The 17,735-nt window shown below is 35.6% G+C and overlaps 1 protein-coding gene across 1 annotated transcript in view; it reads right to left on the reverse strand.

Moving 5' to 3' along the window:
* PCCA (propionyl-CoA carboxylase subunit alpha) overlaps positions 1-17,735 on the reverse strand; it is a 438,123-nt gene that overhangs the window by 195,786 nt on the left and 224,602 nt on the right. Inside the window, exons 13-16 of the mRNA XM_046664150.1 lie at positions 16,209-16,352; positions 14,761-14,835; positions 10,496-10,564; positions 8,831-8,906 (exon numbers count right to left, since the gene is read on the reverse strand). Of these exons, the coding sequence (XP_046520106.1) occupies positions 8,831-8,906; positions 10,496-10,564; positions 14,761-14,835; positions 16,209-16,352 (364 nt within the window). The remainder of the gene's footprint in view (positions 1-8,830; positions 8,907-10,495; positions 10,565-14,760; positions 14,836-16,208; positions 16,353-17,735) is intronic.

Genomic DNA, 17,735 nt, shown 5'->3' on the forward strand with positions numbered 1-17,735 from the left:
ATAAATAATAAAGAACTTAGAAAGGCAAGCTGTCAGGATTTTTGAACTTCCCTCCTTCAGTTAAATAAAAATAATACTGCTCACTTCATATATTTCATATTTCCTATTTAAATTTACCAGCTTTCTTCTTCCAGTCCAGGGCTGGTACAACTGTGGCCAAGGCCAAAATAGTTGGCATCAGACCCTGTCTTCAGTAAAATAGCTTTCAGAAATAGTTAATGATAATTGAATAAAAGTAAGACCATTTTCTGATGCCCAGTGCTCAGCTGGTGACTGACGACATCCAAAAAGTTAAAATGTATGCAGTTTTACAGAATAAATGATATGCTGTATTTTTATTCCATATTCAAAGTTGAAAAAGAGATGCTGATTGTAGAAAACATAATGCATAGGAATTATAACCAAACATTAATTTACATTTGGATAGCAAAGAACAGAGTCACTCAAGCACACAAATGAAGCATGGACTTTTAAAAATCTTTCTACTTGAATAGTAAATAGAGCATGAAAAAACAGACTTTTATCTTGCTAAATGATGTTTCAGGAATAAAATTAATACAGAAAAGCATTTTCTCTTTAACATTCTCTGAGAAAAATATTACATACTACTATTCAAAATCAAATCATTATCTGTTTTTCTCTCCTAAGGACTCCAAGGCGAAACAATGGCCAATGGCAGACAATCAAAATCTAGATGCTTCAACTGACTGCTCTAAAAACTTCTGTACATTAATTAATTCTAAAGCCAAATAGAGGAATAATCAAAAAATTATTTCATACCTCAAAAGCTCAAAAGATGAGATAAATGAGAAAAATCACTGAACTGCTAAAAGAGTTCCTACACATTTGAAAGTTACCATTTGTACTTGTTTACTTTCCTTCCTTGTCCCAGGAAACACAACGCTATTTACACAGATCCTTGTTCAGACAGTAAGTGGATAGTAGAGGTACTCTCCGAGACTTAGCTTATAACGTCAACCATATTATTAATCACATACTCATAAAAATTATGACTCTGAGTTTTAGTCTGGGAATTGAGGACGACCTCTGCCAAAGTTCACAGGGTCTCGTCTGTATAGGAGATCATGACCAGGCCACGAAGAGAGGACCCCTAGAGGCAGCTTTCCCCTGACTACCTGCTGCTTCCAAAACACTGGCCAGACATTAGCTGCACACGCTGCCAGGATCAAACAGAGGCCAAAAGCCACTGCTTATTTCATGGGGATTCAGAAGTTAACTTTAACCAAATTACGTTTTTGCTCTAAAGATTCTTTATCTTAACTAAAGCTCACAATCAGCTCAGGAAAAAAGTTCTTATTTGAGCAACTAAGCAGTTATCAAACTAGACAGTAAAACCGTCCTTCCTTTTCTGCCCCTCATAAAACAAATTTAAACTCCCCTATCCTTTAGAATTAAACAGATGAATGATGTATAAGTCACAATACATCTCTGTTTTTATTTCTTAAATGTTAGTTTTGGGGGGCAGTATATACTCCTCTTCACCTATTTTTTAAACCTTTTTGGAATAATTTCAGAATTACAAAAAATTCCCAAAAAAGTACAAAGAGTCACTGTGTATCCTTTACCTAGAAACACTTTTTCCTCCAAATTTAACATCTTACCACATTTATTTTATCATTTATTTTCTCTCTCTTTATGTATACACACAATTTTTTTCTCAAACATTTGAAGGTAAGTTGCAGACACGATGCACTTTATCTCTAATTACTTTAGACTATAGTTCTTAAAGCCAAGTTAAGTCTCTTATGTAATCACAATACAGTGACCAAATCTGAAAATTAACACTGATAACAGTATTATCACCTAATCTACAGACATTCAAATTTCACCAATTGTCCCATTTATGACCTTTACTACAAAAGAAAAACATTTTTTTCTGGTCCAGCAACTAATCCAAGATCACACGTTGCATTTAGTTGTCATGTGTCCTTAGTTTCCTTTGATCTAGATAAGTTGATCTACTTTTCTTTGTGTTTCTTGACCTTGACACCTTTGAAGACTACAAACCATTTATTTTGTACCCTGTCTTTCATTTTGGTTTGTCTGATGTTTCCTTGTGATTATATTCAGGTTATACATTTTTGACAAGAATATCACAGAAATGAAGTGCTCTTTTCAGTGCATCCTATCAAGAGGTGCTTGATGTTGCTTTGACCCATTACCAGTGATGTTAATGTTGATCATTTGGGAAGTTGCTAGGTTTCTCCACTTTAAAGGTACTATTTATCCCATTGTAATTAATTAGTATCTCCTGGGAAGATATGAAACTATGCACATACCTGTTTCTCACCGTATTTTCACCCACTAATCTTAGCATCCGTCATTGATAAGTCTTACCCAAACAATTTAGTGTCTGCCAAATGGTGATTTTTCTACACTTATTAGTTAAAAATCTACTGTGAGAAAGAGCTGAGCTCCCTCCCTCATTTATCTTTCTTATCTATCTCAGTATGAACTCATAGACTCTTACTTGATTCCACGGATTGTAATCCATTGCTAGCATTATTTATTTTGTTGCTAAAGTTTTCCCAGACTGGTCAGTGAGAGCCCCTTAAAGCCGGCTCCTGAGTCTTTTTGACCTGTAATCATTTTTCAAGCACTTGATTACTTTATTACACAAGACGTTTCAGGTTCATCTTATACTCTTCCTGAAATCAGCCATTTTATCAGGGAGTAGCACTTCCATTTATGGGAGAATGGTATTTAGAAAACAAGATCTTAGTGTGCTCATTGCTATGGGTGTCAATGCTTCTATGACCTCTTAGCAGGGCAGTGGTTCTCAATGGAGGGCGATTTGCCCCTCAGGGGACATATCGCAATATCTGGAAATATTTGGTTGTCACAACTGAGGAGATGCTACTGTCATTTAGTGGGTAGAGGCCAAGGATGTTGATAAACATCCTACAATGCACAAGACAGCCCTCCTACAACAAAGAATTGTCTACCCCAAGATGTCAATAGTGCTAAAGTCAAGACACCCTGACCTAGAGAATACGAATGTACATGTACACACACAAACACACACGCATGCAATAACATATTTATTTCTCAATCTATGTTAAAAACCATGGGTTCACACTGATACCTCCAATTTCAATTCACTACCATAGGATTCTTTATACTCTTATCCATTCCCACATTCTGACAGTGAGAAACTTGGCTCTTCTTATCCACATAAATACATAAATACATGTATTTATTTCCTCAATGCCAGAATATACATAAACTGGCTTCAGAACTGCTAACCCATGAACTAGGAAAAACAAACCTACAAACCAGAGTTTAATATTTGCTTATACATATTTTGTCTTTAGCTTGAGGGTATCCAGTCAAAATACTGTTAAAAGTTATTTAGGTCAGCTTATATTTTCTCTCGCCTTCAGCATAATTTTAACTATTCATACAGTCTTGTCCATTTGTTTGTCTGTATTCCATTTTGAATTTCTCCTCAAAACTTAAATTATTTTATTTATTTTGGAATATTAATACGGATCTAAAAGTCAGAATCACACAGAACTGTATAATCAAAGAAGCCTCTCCCCTTCATCCCATGTACTTTGTTTCCCATTCCCCAGTCACTTCCACCAGATCCTCCCTCCACCTCCTGTAGGTATGCCATCTTATTAGTTCTGGGCTCGTGTATGAGTGTGTTTCCACAAATGAGCAGAAGCATGAATATATTCTTATTCCCCCTAGTCGTCCACCAATATCTAATCTCCCTTCCTTCCTTTAATAAGAGAAATGCTACTTTTCAGCTTAGTATATGGCCACCTTGATATCATCTATATTTCCCATCTTCCTAGCAGGCAGGTATGACCATGTGACGAAATGCCAATAGGATGGGAGCAGAAATAAAGGGTGCTTTCTAGGTTATGCCCTGGAAAAAAATGGGAGTGAACTCTCCTGTCCCCACCACTTTCCTGCTGAGGCTCAATGATGGGCACAAAAGGAGCCACTTTGGGCACCAAAATGAAAACCATCTGCTGTGAATGCAAGAGTCACCCTACCAGCCCTTGACAATCTCCTTTCTGGACTATTACATGGGGGGAAAATTAAACCATATCTCTCTTAGGTCACTGTATTTTTGATTCTCTGTTACAAGTGCTTAAACTATAGCCTAAGTACTAAGGTCCTCAGGCAGAGGATGGTGTAGCCCAGGAAATGAAAACAGTGAAGCAGGAAAAAAGAGGACATGAGAGCAAGTGGTGTGAACAAGACTATATTCCACTGTGTACGTATGTATGTGTGTGTATGAATATATTCCATCCTCCTCCTTGCCTCAGCTGAAAATCTCAATGCCCTAAGGACCTCACTTTTCCAGCAACCCTCACATACCTCCCTTGCAATGCACTGCCACTTCCAGAACATTACCTCTTCCAATTCTTGGAGAAACTCCTGTTTCCTGGAGGTTTATTTTATCTGGTCATAAAATCTTCTCCAGTTCCCCATCATCTATCAACATCCTTGCCACAACCCAATACTCACTAAAGAATTTACGTTACCTGGATCATGACCTTCTTTCTGATCCTAACTTACATCACCCCTGTGTGGATGAGACGTGCAACATACTCACTGCTCAGTTCTTAGATCTCATCTTGAATAATCTATTCTTCTACTTTAGCCATCTAGTCCCATAGGCACACCCTGAAATCATCTAATCTTCAGAAACTGCACCATACTCACAATCAATTCCAAATATATCACTTTCCAACTGCAACCCCCATCTTTCTAGCTCATTTTCCAAGTGCCCTCACTGGACCAATACTGAAACTTGCAATCTAGAATGTGAGAGTCTATGTCATCTGACCCACACTCTTCTAAAGTGTTAATGATATGATATACAGAGAGCATAAGATAGTAAAGAGACATAACCAAAGACAACGTGCGAACTTAGGACTGTAGATGAGGTTAAAAAACAGATAAAAAAAGACACTTTGGGGAACAACTGGGGATACCTGCACATGGACAGTACATTAGATGATATTATGAGACTGCTGTTAATATTCTTCGGTGTGATAATGGTGTTCCGGTTTTGCAGGAACATGACCTTACCCTTAAGATGCATGCTGAAGTATTTAGGAGTGATATGTCATGACATCTGCAACTTTCTTTCAAATAGTTCAGGAAAAAACACAGGACAGAAGGGAGAGAGGAAAGGAAGGAGGAAGAGTGAAGAGAAAGGAGGAGAAGGCAAAGAAAGGGAGAAGGGGTGTGATGGAGGAAAAAAGCAAGTGTAGAAAAGTTTAACAATTAATTGAGGTGAAGAGTGTACAGGTGTGCAATATACTAGTCATTCAACTTTTCTATAAGTTTGAAATGCCGAAAATAAAAAGCTACAGGGCAATGTATCAAGAAAACTCCCTCTCTGATAAATCTTTTAAGCTAAAAGAAAATACACATATATTTTTTTCAATCTGATGTGTATAAGTCCACATCTTTCTCTGTGCTCGTCCAAACACAACTAAGACATTTTAGGGTGGGAAGGTGGTTTAACTAATAAGAGGCGCCAGTACATCTTACTCTCCAATTGCTTTTCTACCTTCACAACACATATGGATATGCCTTCAAGACCTAGCTGCACAGTATGTTACAGTGAAGATGCATAGTCATTTATTCAGTTATCCATCCATTTAGTGGACACTGTGGTTGGTCAGAATTTTGGCTTCTACAAACAATGCTGTTGTAAACGTCCTTGTAAACATCATCTCACAATTCAGTCCTTTACTCTATAGGATAGATTGCCGAAAATTGAAGAGCTAGGTCAAAGGTATGTACTTTTATTTTAACATCTAATGCCAGATTATTTTCCCAAAAGACAATAGCAAGTCACACTCCAAAGATGCCTGAGTGTGCCCATTCCACTCCATTCTTTTATTTTTTATAATTTTTAATTTTTCCTTCTTCTCCCCCGATGCCCCCAGAACATACTTGTGTATTTCAGTTGTGGGTCCTTCTAGTTTTGGCATGTGGGACCCTGCCTCAGTATGGCTTGATGAGTGGTGCTAGGTCCACAACCAGGATCCGAAACGGTGAAACCCTGGACCACCAAAGCAGAGCGCGCAAACTCAACCACTCAGCCACGGGCCGGCCCCAACACTCCATTCTTCAATGTGGGGTATGAGATTCAGAGAAACAAAGTAATTTGACAAAAGTCACAGTTCCTAAGTGTTGTCAGGACAGGATATGACCCCATGCCTGTCTTTCTATTGCAACACAGTGATTCAAAGGTAGAAATTTTAGACTGCCTAAAAATCTCTCTGCCCAATAAAATACATTCTTTCACTTGTGACGCATACAAAGTGAGGGGGAGAATCTGAAGTCTACTTTGTATTTAAGTCACTTAATTAAAAAATACATTAACTGGCAAATCTTTATAGAAAGTAGAGAAAGTAAATCAGTGGAAAAAGTGTTCATTTAAATATAAAACATGAAAGTGTATTCTGTTAATATGAAAGAGTATTCCTTTCAAAAGCCAGACAGAATAGAAGGGTAACTTTTAGTTAAGACCAATACTAACCTAATACTTTGACAAACTGTCCATATGCCATGGCACTATGTTATATCAAAGCTCAAAAGAGATGTGATCTGACAAAATCTTCTCACTCAGACTATCTAATTAATGAATTTACTATTCAAGACCATTAGAGTGAAAATTAAATTAACCAAAGTCTAATAATTCAACAACCACAATAAAAAATACAATGATAAGGGAAGGGAGAGAGAAATCTGTAGAAAATTCTTACAAATACTTCAAAGGCCTCCAGGAACAATATTCTCAAGTCCCTCGTTTATGTCTATATACGTGCAGTTAAACACACACTCAAATTAGATGTGTGTTCCAAACAGGATCTAAAGTAATCCAGGGGGCAATAGTATTTCTGTAGGAAAACAGACCCCTCAAGGCCTACTTAGCCAACACACAGAGAGAATCCATATCTGCCGCTTATGCTGGAATGTAGCAGAGTTATAAAACCAGCTAATATTCCACAATTAAGGCTGAAAAGGAATTAGAGGATAAGCTAGAAAGAGTGTGAAGGAGATTTTTCAAATTTCTAGATGCTCTGGATAGTGATGCTACTGGTTTTTTTTTATTACATCTAGATTCAGTTGAGAGCTTACTGTTTTCCTTTCATTGACAGAGGTGAATCACTAGCACATGACAGTAGATACAATCACTGCCACTTGTTAGTTAACAAATGGGAAGAAAAGAGGGGAAGAGTAAAAAGGAAGGGAGGAGAAATTTCTCCTGATCTGACAAGAGAAAAGATGAGGAAAGTGAGGACTGCATGACTCACATGCAAATAGATGAAAATCAGCAGGGAAAGATAGAAGCAAAAAAATAGAGTCACTAAACTGTCATGGGCCACTACTGTACAGTTGTACCATCTGTTCACTGCAAAAAGGCACTTGGTCAAGGAGGCAGAGTAAGGGCTTGACATGCTCCGTTGTTAAGCTGGGCTCCCCTTCCCAGGGCTGGACACGCTGAGAGAACAGGATACTTCTAATTTACACAAAGTTGTAGAACACTTGCCAAGCCTTACAATCTACAGGCTTCGTCCACTCAAAGGGAGGGCTTTTGAAATTGCATTCAAACTCCATATGGGCTTGAGGGAGGCTGTGCAGTCATATTCCATCACCATTCTACCCTGTCAGTCTCCAAAATCTAGCCTCCTAGCCCCACTGTTCTATTTGGTGAGGCCTGAGAAAAGAGGAAAACTATACAGCCAGTCTTTGCTACAGAATGTTCTTAGATCCACACTACTCAATCATAATTCAAAATGAACTTATATTTTACACTTTAAATATCATATTAAAGTCCATTATTCTGAAGTTTATGATAATTTATGCTGGCCTAAAGTAAAATGATCTGTTCACTACTAATGGAAAGTTGCTAATAAAATTTAGAATGCAATTTACTCCTTAAGGGGAATAAGTATAACTCTGCTTTAGTTATTTAAATGTAATGGCTGCTCCTAATTCAGTTCTCACTACACCCCCTAAAGTCTTGTAGGATCACACGTGTTAGGCATTAGAACTATCCTGTATATACATGAGGTAACAAAAGTGCATTTGCTAGAGGGGCTGGCCCCGTGGCCGAGTGGTTAAGTTCGCGCGCTCCGCTGCAGGCGGCCCAGTGTTTCGTTAGTTCGAATCCTGGGCGCAGACATGGCACTGCTCATCAAACCACGCTGAGGCAGCGTCCCACATGCCACAACTAGAAGGACCCACAACGAAGAATACACAACTATGTAGCGGGGGGCTTTGGGGAGAAAAAGGAAAAAAATAAAATCTTTAAAAAAAAAAAAAGTGCATTTGCTAGAAAATATTCTATAATTGCACAGAGCTATTCCCTCTACTCTCAAATTAGTCAAACGTAGGTCACTCTATTTTATATCTCCATTATGTTTTCAAGTTTCAAACTTCAAAACAACAACAACAAAAATACAAAGGCAGTAATGTAGCAAATGTTCTGTCAAACTACACTGGCCAATAAAAGACTTCAGAATAAAGAACCATTTTAAATACAAGACATACCTATAAAATACTAAATGCTCATCCAGGAAAGGTCATAAACCATATGTTTAATTAAATAATTCGAAATGTATATGTAAAGCACAGGACTGCTAAAGAATATGAAACAGGTATTCTTAATTAGAAAGTCAGTTTAATTAATTCAAGCTTTTCTTATCTCTATTTAAACACATAGTAAGCAAACGTTCTATCGAATTCTCTAATTATTAAATTTTCAAGTTGTTTTCCAGAACTGGACGCCATGTACAATAGCAGCACTTCAAATGTTTCTTTTTACCTCGAATAACATAATTATCCAGTGCATCTTCCATTCTCTTCAGTGCTTCAGTTCTATCAGAACCATATGTGATTAGCTGAAAGCAAACATACGAAAAAGCGATTTACATAGACAGATGTAGCTCCATCGATCTATGAGTCAAATGATTCATCCCAGTAAAAATTAAAGTATTTCATAACAGACCTCCCAGAGTAGCTTTTGAAATTTCACAGTGGACCAGTTTTTAGTATAAAGTATGTCAACTAAGATTTTTCTTAAGTAAATAAATATTAGAATCCAGCTATATCAGACTTTTCTCCTATATTTCACTATCACAGAAAAGAGCTCCTTGACATAAACAAAACAAGCATAAAATGTTTAAAGGAAAGATATCAAAATGCGAACATTTGAGATAGGGTATGAACATCTGGGACAGTAGACGATTAGGCAAGATTTGTTTTTCTCTCCCTATTTTCCTGTGGTTTCCAAGTTTGACACCCTGAATAGCTAACTTGTACACATAACATAGCACAGAAGCAAGGGGTACTTGCATTAGAAAAACTGAAAGGTCTTACTGATCTAAATGATTTTGTGCCCATTTATATGTATCTTATACAAATTAGCAGTAAAAAAGCAACTATTCATAAAATATTTTTCTGGGTATTACATTAATCAATTTGCTGTTTACAATTATTTTAGTACATTTCTCAGCTCTTTAATATCAAGCCAGGTTGAAATTTAATTTGCAGGCCATTTTTCTGAACAGAAATGTATTGCTCCAAAAATGGAACCATATCTATTAAAATAAATCTATTTATATGTATTTTTATTTTTAAATTAGTGTTTCTCAAACAAAATACTTAAAGTTCACCTTAACAATATTAGTGTAAAAACTTAAGTGAACAAAGAAAAATAAAAGATGGTTTGTTTACTGCAACTACATAAAAAAGTACAATTTGGGAGAAAAACCATCTTGAGAAATAGGATTTTCAGTAAAGAAATCATCCTTCAATATAGGTCTAACACTTCAGAGAAAATAGCATTGTAGATTTAAATAAAATTCACAGTTTTAGCTATTGCAGGTAGAATTTTACATTTCATCAGATCTTAAGATTATAAAGATTTTAAGAGATCTAAAAATTTAAGTGGAGTTGTTAATTTATTCCGGAAAGTCAAATTGCAAAAAGACAAGTGGGCAAAAAGACATCTTATACTCTCACATAAAATTTAATTATGTCAAATCTACATAAGTAATTAGTGATTCATAAAAAGGAAAAAGGTAAAAGTACTCTAACAAACACAGCTATCATCTCAACTCCTTGACACCATCTGCCATTCATACTGTCAGCTCAGGTGATTTTCAGGAATGGTCAGAAAAAAAACCCCAATTCATTCTGAATGCCATGGGCAGGGTCGGTGCCACTGGTAGATAAGTTTGTCACTGTGGGGGCAGGGGATGATAGTTTAGTTTGACTGGGGAGGAGAGAGTGTTGCAAACTAACACGATGTTGAAATTTCTCTCTTAAAGAAAATCTGCTCTGCTTTCGCTTTTCCATCAGTGCATAAATACTCGTTTAATTGTAGCACATGATTCAGGTGAAGGCCCAATTTCAGACTTTTAAATTAAATACGTCCATTGTCTTTTCAGAATAATACTGAAAGAAATCATTAAGAAATAGAACTAACTTTTGAAATCATTGGATCATAATAAATGCTAATATCACTTCCTGGTTGGATGCCACTGTCAACCCGGACCTGAGAGAAAGAAAGAAAGAAGTGAAAGTATTGTGCAGATATTTTTCTCATAACAAATTTAATTTCCATGAAACAGATGGATAACTTCAATCTCGAATAACATTTCAGCTTGTGGAAAACAGAAAAACAATCCAAAGTATACAGAAAGCAAATTACCTTGATCTGTTAATATGCAGTGCAACAAATATTTTTTGTTCTCCCATTAAAAGAAGGAATTAAGAAACTACACACACAAAAAAATACTTCATACATCACTATCCTGTGATGCATTTGTAGCTATTTGATGGTATCTTCCAACTGAAGCATAGCATGAGTGATGCCACTCCTAGTCACACTCCCCACTGTACCCTCTGAGAGTCCCAATGAGGACCCCAGTCAAGCCATGCAGCAGGACTCGGAGCTCTGCTCGTCAGCTCCGTAGGAACGCTGGTCCTGGGGCTTTCATGTCTATAACACTTTCCTTTTTTGTCTCACCCTCTCAACTGCAAAATGCTTTTTTTTCTGTTACTGTTAGTCCCCTGAGACTTTAATGTTTACACAGCTTTTCTCATGGCTTTGCTTTGTAAGGACACAGCCCCAATTAGAGTTCCGATTTTGCAATTTTCATGGGGAAAAAAAATAGCACAAGTTCAAAATATTCTTTTGAAGAGCCTGATTGCTGTTAACCAGCCAACAAGTTAGTTAGTACATCGCTGATTCTTGTTTTCAGCTCCCAGTTTGATATCAGCCGTAAGGCACAGAGGTTAGCCATGTAAAACTTTTAAAATGAGCAGTTGCTGAGGATGAAACATTTATTAAATTATTGTGCCTCTGTTTTGGAATTTGAAGTATTTAAAAGCTAATCAAAATACTGAAGACTGTCAAGCATGTCCTAGGGATCTTGAGGACAGAGGAATTTAATCGAAGCTGCTGGAACAGCAGGACTTTGATGCCCAACATTGTAAAGGGGTGGGAAGAGATGAGCGGAAGCTCACGTAGCTCTTCACCTGTGGGAAGAAGCCTTCCTAACAAACAGCAGCTCATCTGTCTGCAGCAAGGCAGAAAAAGGTCAACACAGCGGCTGTTAGGCCTTTAATATTTTAATTTAGGCAATTATCAAGGGACCACATGTAGAACCTCTTGTCTAGGATATCCACATGAGGGTATGATGATGGCTTTATTATATGGTGACATCAAAAGATAAAGCACAGTTTCATTCTCTCGGAAAAAAAAAATTACACTACTCTTCTCTTTGTAAGGTTTCAGAAAATAACATTATAACATAGCCAGAGTGCTTCTATTTCCGTATTTGCAAACACAAACAAAAATATGGATATTTGTATTCACATTCACATGTGAAAATCTTAATTTTAAATAGAAGTCACTCAGCGCACTTAAAAAATATACTTGGCATTCTATTTTCCAAAAACATACTTCAGGACATAAACTGAAGTCCTATGAAATTCACAGTGTTTATAAAACCTAGAAAAGAATTAATGGGGCAGCTGTGAAAGTAATAAAATCATAATCTACCTTCTTCCCACATTTAAATAGCCCCCAAATGGAACTGGTAATCAAGTTACATAGCAGAAAGGACATCTCTGAACTTGTATTTTCTTAATTTTTGTAGCAAAAAGTTAAAGAGCTCATTTTACCACCATGTATTATTTAAAATGACAGCATGCTTGCTAAAGTTGGGTTTAAAATTGATATTGGTACAAGTTCTAAAACTTTTGACTTTAAACATATCCTACTATTTGCTACATAAACTGCTACAAAGCTAGTGTGGAACTTTGATGTTCAACCCACTGGTAAAATAACACAGACAATAAAGAATATTTATTACATTCTCCTATAGTTCACAACTTAAAATTTTAGTTACCTTGGATAACACCATCCTAAAAGTTAAGTTACCTAGGGCTCTTAGATCTAACTATGTGTTTATTTACTAAAATTATAATCACAGAAGGTATGTCATTTTAATTTAAAAATACAGAGAGTAAAATCAACTTGTATAATATATAATCAACACATATCTTTGTATAAGCAAATTAACATTTCCAATTTAAAACTGTAACAAAGCATGAAGACTCTGACTTATAACTTACTGTTTATGCAGCTTTTTCCAAATAATAATCAGCTTATTTTAGTTTCAACAATGAATTAAAAGTCAAATTAAGTCTCCATCCCTCCATGGGAAAAAACGTTATGCAAAAATACATATATTTTAGCTTTTTGCACTAAAAGCTTTAAGGATAAAGTCAAATGGAATTGTAACCAAATTTCTGAGCAGAACAAAATTGTGGTCTGAAAGAACAAATTTACAAAATATGGTGATCAAAGATAAAAAGAAAATCTTCATCTTTGCCATATAAATAAATTTTAGGCTTAAAGCAACATGTGAAACGTACAAACTGTAAGTTAACACTGAAGTATGTATTCTTATGACCAAAAAAGATAAGGGCCACAAAGGGCTTCCTAAGTTAAAACTGATCTAGTTTAAGAAGATAAAGAGGAAAAACAAACACCACCACCACCTCCCGAGCACCTGTGTATGAGTCTAAAACCACTGCTCAGAAACCTCTGGCACAATTTAAATGTCTTTTTTTCTGTACCAACAGTGGACCCTGTGAAACTATGAGCCATCTCCCACCCTGCATTCTCGAGTCACCTCTCCCCCTCAGCACAACTCCCAGCCCGCCACGTCTACCTGACAAGTGACAGCCCAATCTGATTAAATGCTTCCAAGGGAGGGGACTCGTGGGCCTCCATGACAGGCCAAAAGTGATCACCATGGAGATACATAATTACAGCTGTCAACGCATCTACTGTCCTGCTGACATCAATTTGATTGCTCCCAGCAATAATGATAGACAAAGCTTAGTGTGCACTCTCCCGCACCCAATCACTTTATCTATTCCTTGGTCCATTTAGCTGACATGCAACATTCACACAAGCAAATAACAGCAGTAAGCAGAACATTTAAGGCATTTTAATTGTTTTTTCTTTCTATGGATGGCTCACAAGCGCAAATGTTATTACATAAAACTCCTGCTGCAGCATTAATTGAAGAAAGATTTGGTGGGACAAAGACTGTAGGGGGTATAGTTTGTCCATTATCACTTGTACTTTCAACAGGTCTCACGTCTGAAAATTGCAAATTGCAAAAACTTGCGAGGGCAAAATGTTTGACATCCTGTTAGCTATTACAACGTGGTGAAAACTTCTAACAACTATAGTAATCATTATGAATTCTTATTTAATACTTTTTTGTTTGATTAAAAAAATGTTTAGATATGTCCCTATGATACTTGTTTTCTCATCTGCTATTTAACGTCACATAACGCCTGTTAAATCTTTACAATTTTTTTTCTGCCTTCAGGCTTTGAACACAGCATGAAGTCTCCAAGCCTAGAAAGGGTCAAGTCCCTTTAGAAAGCACATGGGCAAAAACAATTTAAAAACTGAAATAAATCATATATCCAATAACATCTTCAAATTTAGAATTCTTCCTGTAATTTTTCACCATCTTTGTCCAGTAATCAAACTGAATAATCATATTCACATATGGTACAGCCTCGTCATCCACTAGCTAACGTAATGTCATATATATATGCACTTACTACCTTGTTAAGAGACAGGGTATGTCCTTGTTCTTTTCATGAAAAAAAAAACTATTTAATGAACAGCTATTAAATATAGAGGAAATATGAATAAAGCAGATAGCAATCACTTTTCTTTAACTGGTGTAAATAATATATACTTCTTAGAGTCCATGACACTTAACAGAATGAGGTACAGTTTGTTTTCCTTAATCCATTCAGTTAACAAGCTTATTTTGTACTTGAATTTCTTGACATCTGACTATACAGGCAAGCTAGATTAGATTTATTAAAAAGATTAAATTGTAACACAGAAAAATCATTTCCCACTCTTAGGATTCCATGATCTTTTTCATTACAATTTTTAAAAAAGTTGTGACATTGTAAAATATCATTTATTTAGAAGTCAGATGTCTCTGGACTTCCCCCATCAAGTGAACTCTGATTTTCCTCCACATCATAAAGTACAAAATATTAAAAAATAAAAAACTGATTCCCCATGAATTTTACTTGTCCTTCAATTTACACCCTTTGGTGTTGACATGCTTTAACATAAAAGTATGACACAAATCAAGATTTTAACCCCTCACTTGGTATTACAGCTTAATGACTTACACCAGGTAGATGTATTGGTTCTTGGTACTGAGACAATCTCCCAATAGACGGTAAACCAAAAGACTTGTAGGGGTCCTGAAAGTTCAAAGGAAAGGAAGCACAGTCTTTGAAATATAAATCAGCACAAGTAAGGTTAAATATTTATACAATGAAGAAGGATTTATAGGTCTATTTTCAACATACTGTATTTACCAAATCACAGATTTCAGAATATTATTGTCTTATACTCACTCTAGACAACTTAGAAGTGTATTTAAAAATCAAACAGAACTGTAAGCAGAATTTAGCCTGACCTTGATCATACTTTATTGAAATTGGTAAAATTCCAACTTTTTATAAATCTTCTTAGAATGCCTTGGGCAAAAATAAAATAACCTAGGCGCTACATCAAAACATACTCAAGTTCAGAACAACAAATGTAGTGCACTAAAGATATTTGTTTTTCTTACTCTCAAAACAGCTCGCATATGGTAAAATTTGAGAATTTTGGTTCTTCAAATAAAGACTTGAAAAGAAACTTTGCACATGCTACTAGATATGTGCTCCATTTGTAAATATCTTAAGTCATCAGAATAAATATTAAATAAGTTCAGTGTCATAACAATAGGGAAGAAAAGAACACATTTAAAACATAATAAAAAGCAAGAACAATAACCAAGCCAAAACACATTTCTCAAGATCCTTAAAAACATTTCAAAACAACTTTCAGTATTCTTAAATGAAAATAGTGCTAATTTATTTTTTATTTCGACAGACAGGCTTCAATATCTAAAAGTAAAAGATAGTCTAAATGTTTCCTTGCATTCTTGTTTTAATCATTTGAAAAAAGCATTTTCAGGTGTCGGCTGCTTTATTATCTGGTTAATATAGTTATAAATTAATATAAAAGTACTAAACTGAGAGTTTCTGAGCAAAATCTATAATTAAAATTATGAATGAAAGCTTTGCAATTTAAATTTTAGTTGTTACTTTCATATAACCATAACGGATAAAATTACTAGGGAAAAAAGCTATGAAAAAAAATTTAAGTAAATACTGAATTAACAACTAATATGTACCCGGGGTAAGATCTCAAAAAAACAAAAGATAAAACCATAGAAATAAACGCTTCTGTTTATTTCAAATGAGGTTTGAAAACAGGCAAACAAAAAAAACCCATGGTCCATTCAAGCACGAGAATATTCAACTAATGCTTTGTTGCCCTTTAAACTGATTAGTAGCTATTCCTCCAACCAGAAAAAATATAGAAAAATTAATTAAACTCAATCCTTTGAAACTATTTTGAATTATGTCAAAATTACCTAACCTTTCCCCTGGTTCAATTCTGGATTACATAATCAAATACTTGACACGGGTTATAAAACCCGAACTTTATCTTGTTTACCTATACCTGGTCCCATAACTTGGAACACAATCACCATTCTTCCTCCCAACATCATTCATTTTACCTCAGCATAAACCCGACATTCAACTGCCCAGCCGTTGATGGGAATATCAGCTTGTTTGTGCCTGAGAGGGTAACCCTTGGCAACACGGATCATTTCTTGGACTAGGTCCAGGCCAGTAATGCATTCTGTGACAGGATGCTCAACCTGCAAGGTCAATATCTGCCAGTCAATAGGTGTAGGAAAAGGTAAATAAACAGAAATAAGCAAGAAGAATTTCAACAACCTTTGAGTAAAATGAGGTTAATTATATTTAACATTTAATCCTATTTGACTAAAAAACTATCTGAGAACAAAATTAAAGAATAAACACAATATAGTACAAAGCATGATAAGAAAAACTAACACCTAAAAAGTATTTTGTAAACTATATTACTTTTCCCAGTTTTTAATCAGATGTGGTCCACAAATGTTTAACACTTTTAATTTTGAAACTAATTCTTAACTGAGAATTACATATTCAGGGGCAATCTTCAATGTGGCTGATAATCAACCTATTCTGCTACACTTAGCATGGCATCTATGGAAGCAGCTTATGATTTTCCAAAGCACTAGTCTAGCCGAAGTCTCACCCACTTGCATGCTTTCACTAACCTGTCCTGACAAGCAACCAGATTAGCGTACTCTTACATCAATGCAGTGTAGCAGAAAGGAGCAGATGGATCCTGCAGGTTGTTTTCCCTCCAGACTTACGTGGGGAGTGCTTAGCATGCACAACAGCAAAACTGAGCCAGTGAAATCACTGCTCTCTCAGCAAATTGCTGAGAGCTACTTTGGATGATGCTGTCATGGGGATCCCTGGCCTTCCACACTAACACATGGGCTACACATGTATAAAACCCTGCACCAACATATAGGGATACTAACAGGGATACACATTATAAATTTGATCGATTGCTTACAAGTCCTAAACTTAGCTAAAATAAAGCCACTTATGGCACTGGCAAAGAAGAGATAATCTGTCTTTCATCTAAACCTTGAATAAGTTTTAAAAATTTAACTAAAACTTTGGCCACATCTGCTGCTTCGACACCAATTCTTTTTCTCATAAAAATTAAGCATGTTCTAAATGCACTTCACAATAGTTTCTTTATCATGACACGTCATATTTCATACACTCTGACACGGGAAAAGGTCAGTGAACAAACGAATTGTCTTTCCATCTTCAGCTACACTAATTGAAGGACAGGACTTAGTCATTATAATAATCTTGAAGCTTATCATAAGCAGACAATGCCATGGTCTTAAAAAAAAAAAAGCTTTGTAAAAATAAACAGATGGCATCCATAATTAGCTCTGTGTGTGTTATGAGTTTGTTTACAGTTTCAACAACATTTTAAGACATTTTGACATAATTTTAATGACAAATCATCACTAAAATAAGCATCTACCCTTTGTAAAATAAATGTGACACTAAATAAAGATCTTATTAATTTAAAAAATATATTTTTGAAAGCAAATTAGAATTTTGCGAGAAACAAGACTGTATGATAAACACAATAAGAAAGGAAGAAACTGTAGAACCTCTCT

The sequence above is a fragment of the Equus quagga genome, chromosome 6, assembly GCF_021613505.1.
Source record: "Equus quagga isolate Etosha38 chromosome 6, UCLA_HA_Equagga_1.0, whole genome shotgun sequence".
Lineage (NCBI taxonomy): Eukaryota > Metazoa > Chordata > Mammalia > Perissodactyla > Equidae > Equus > Equus quagga.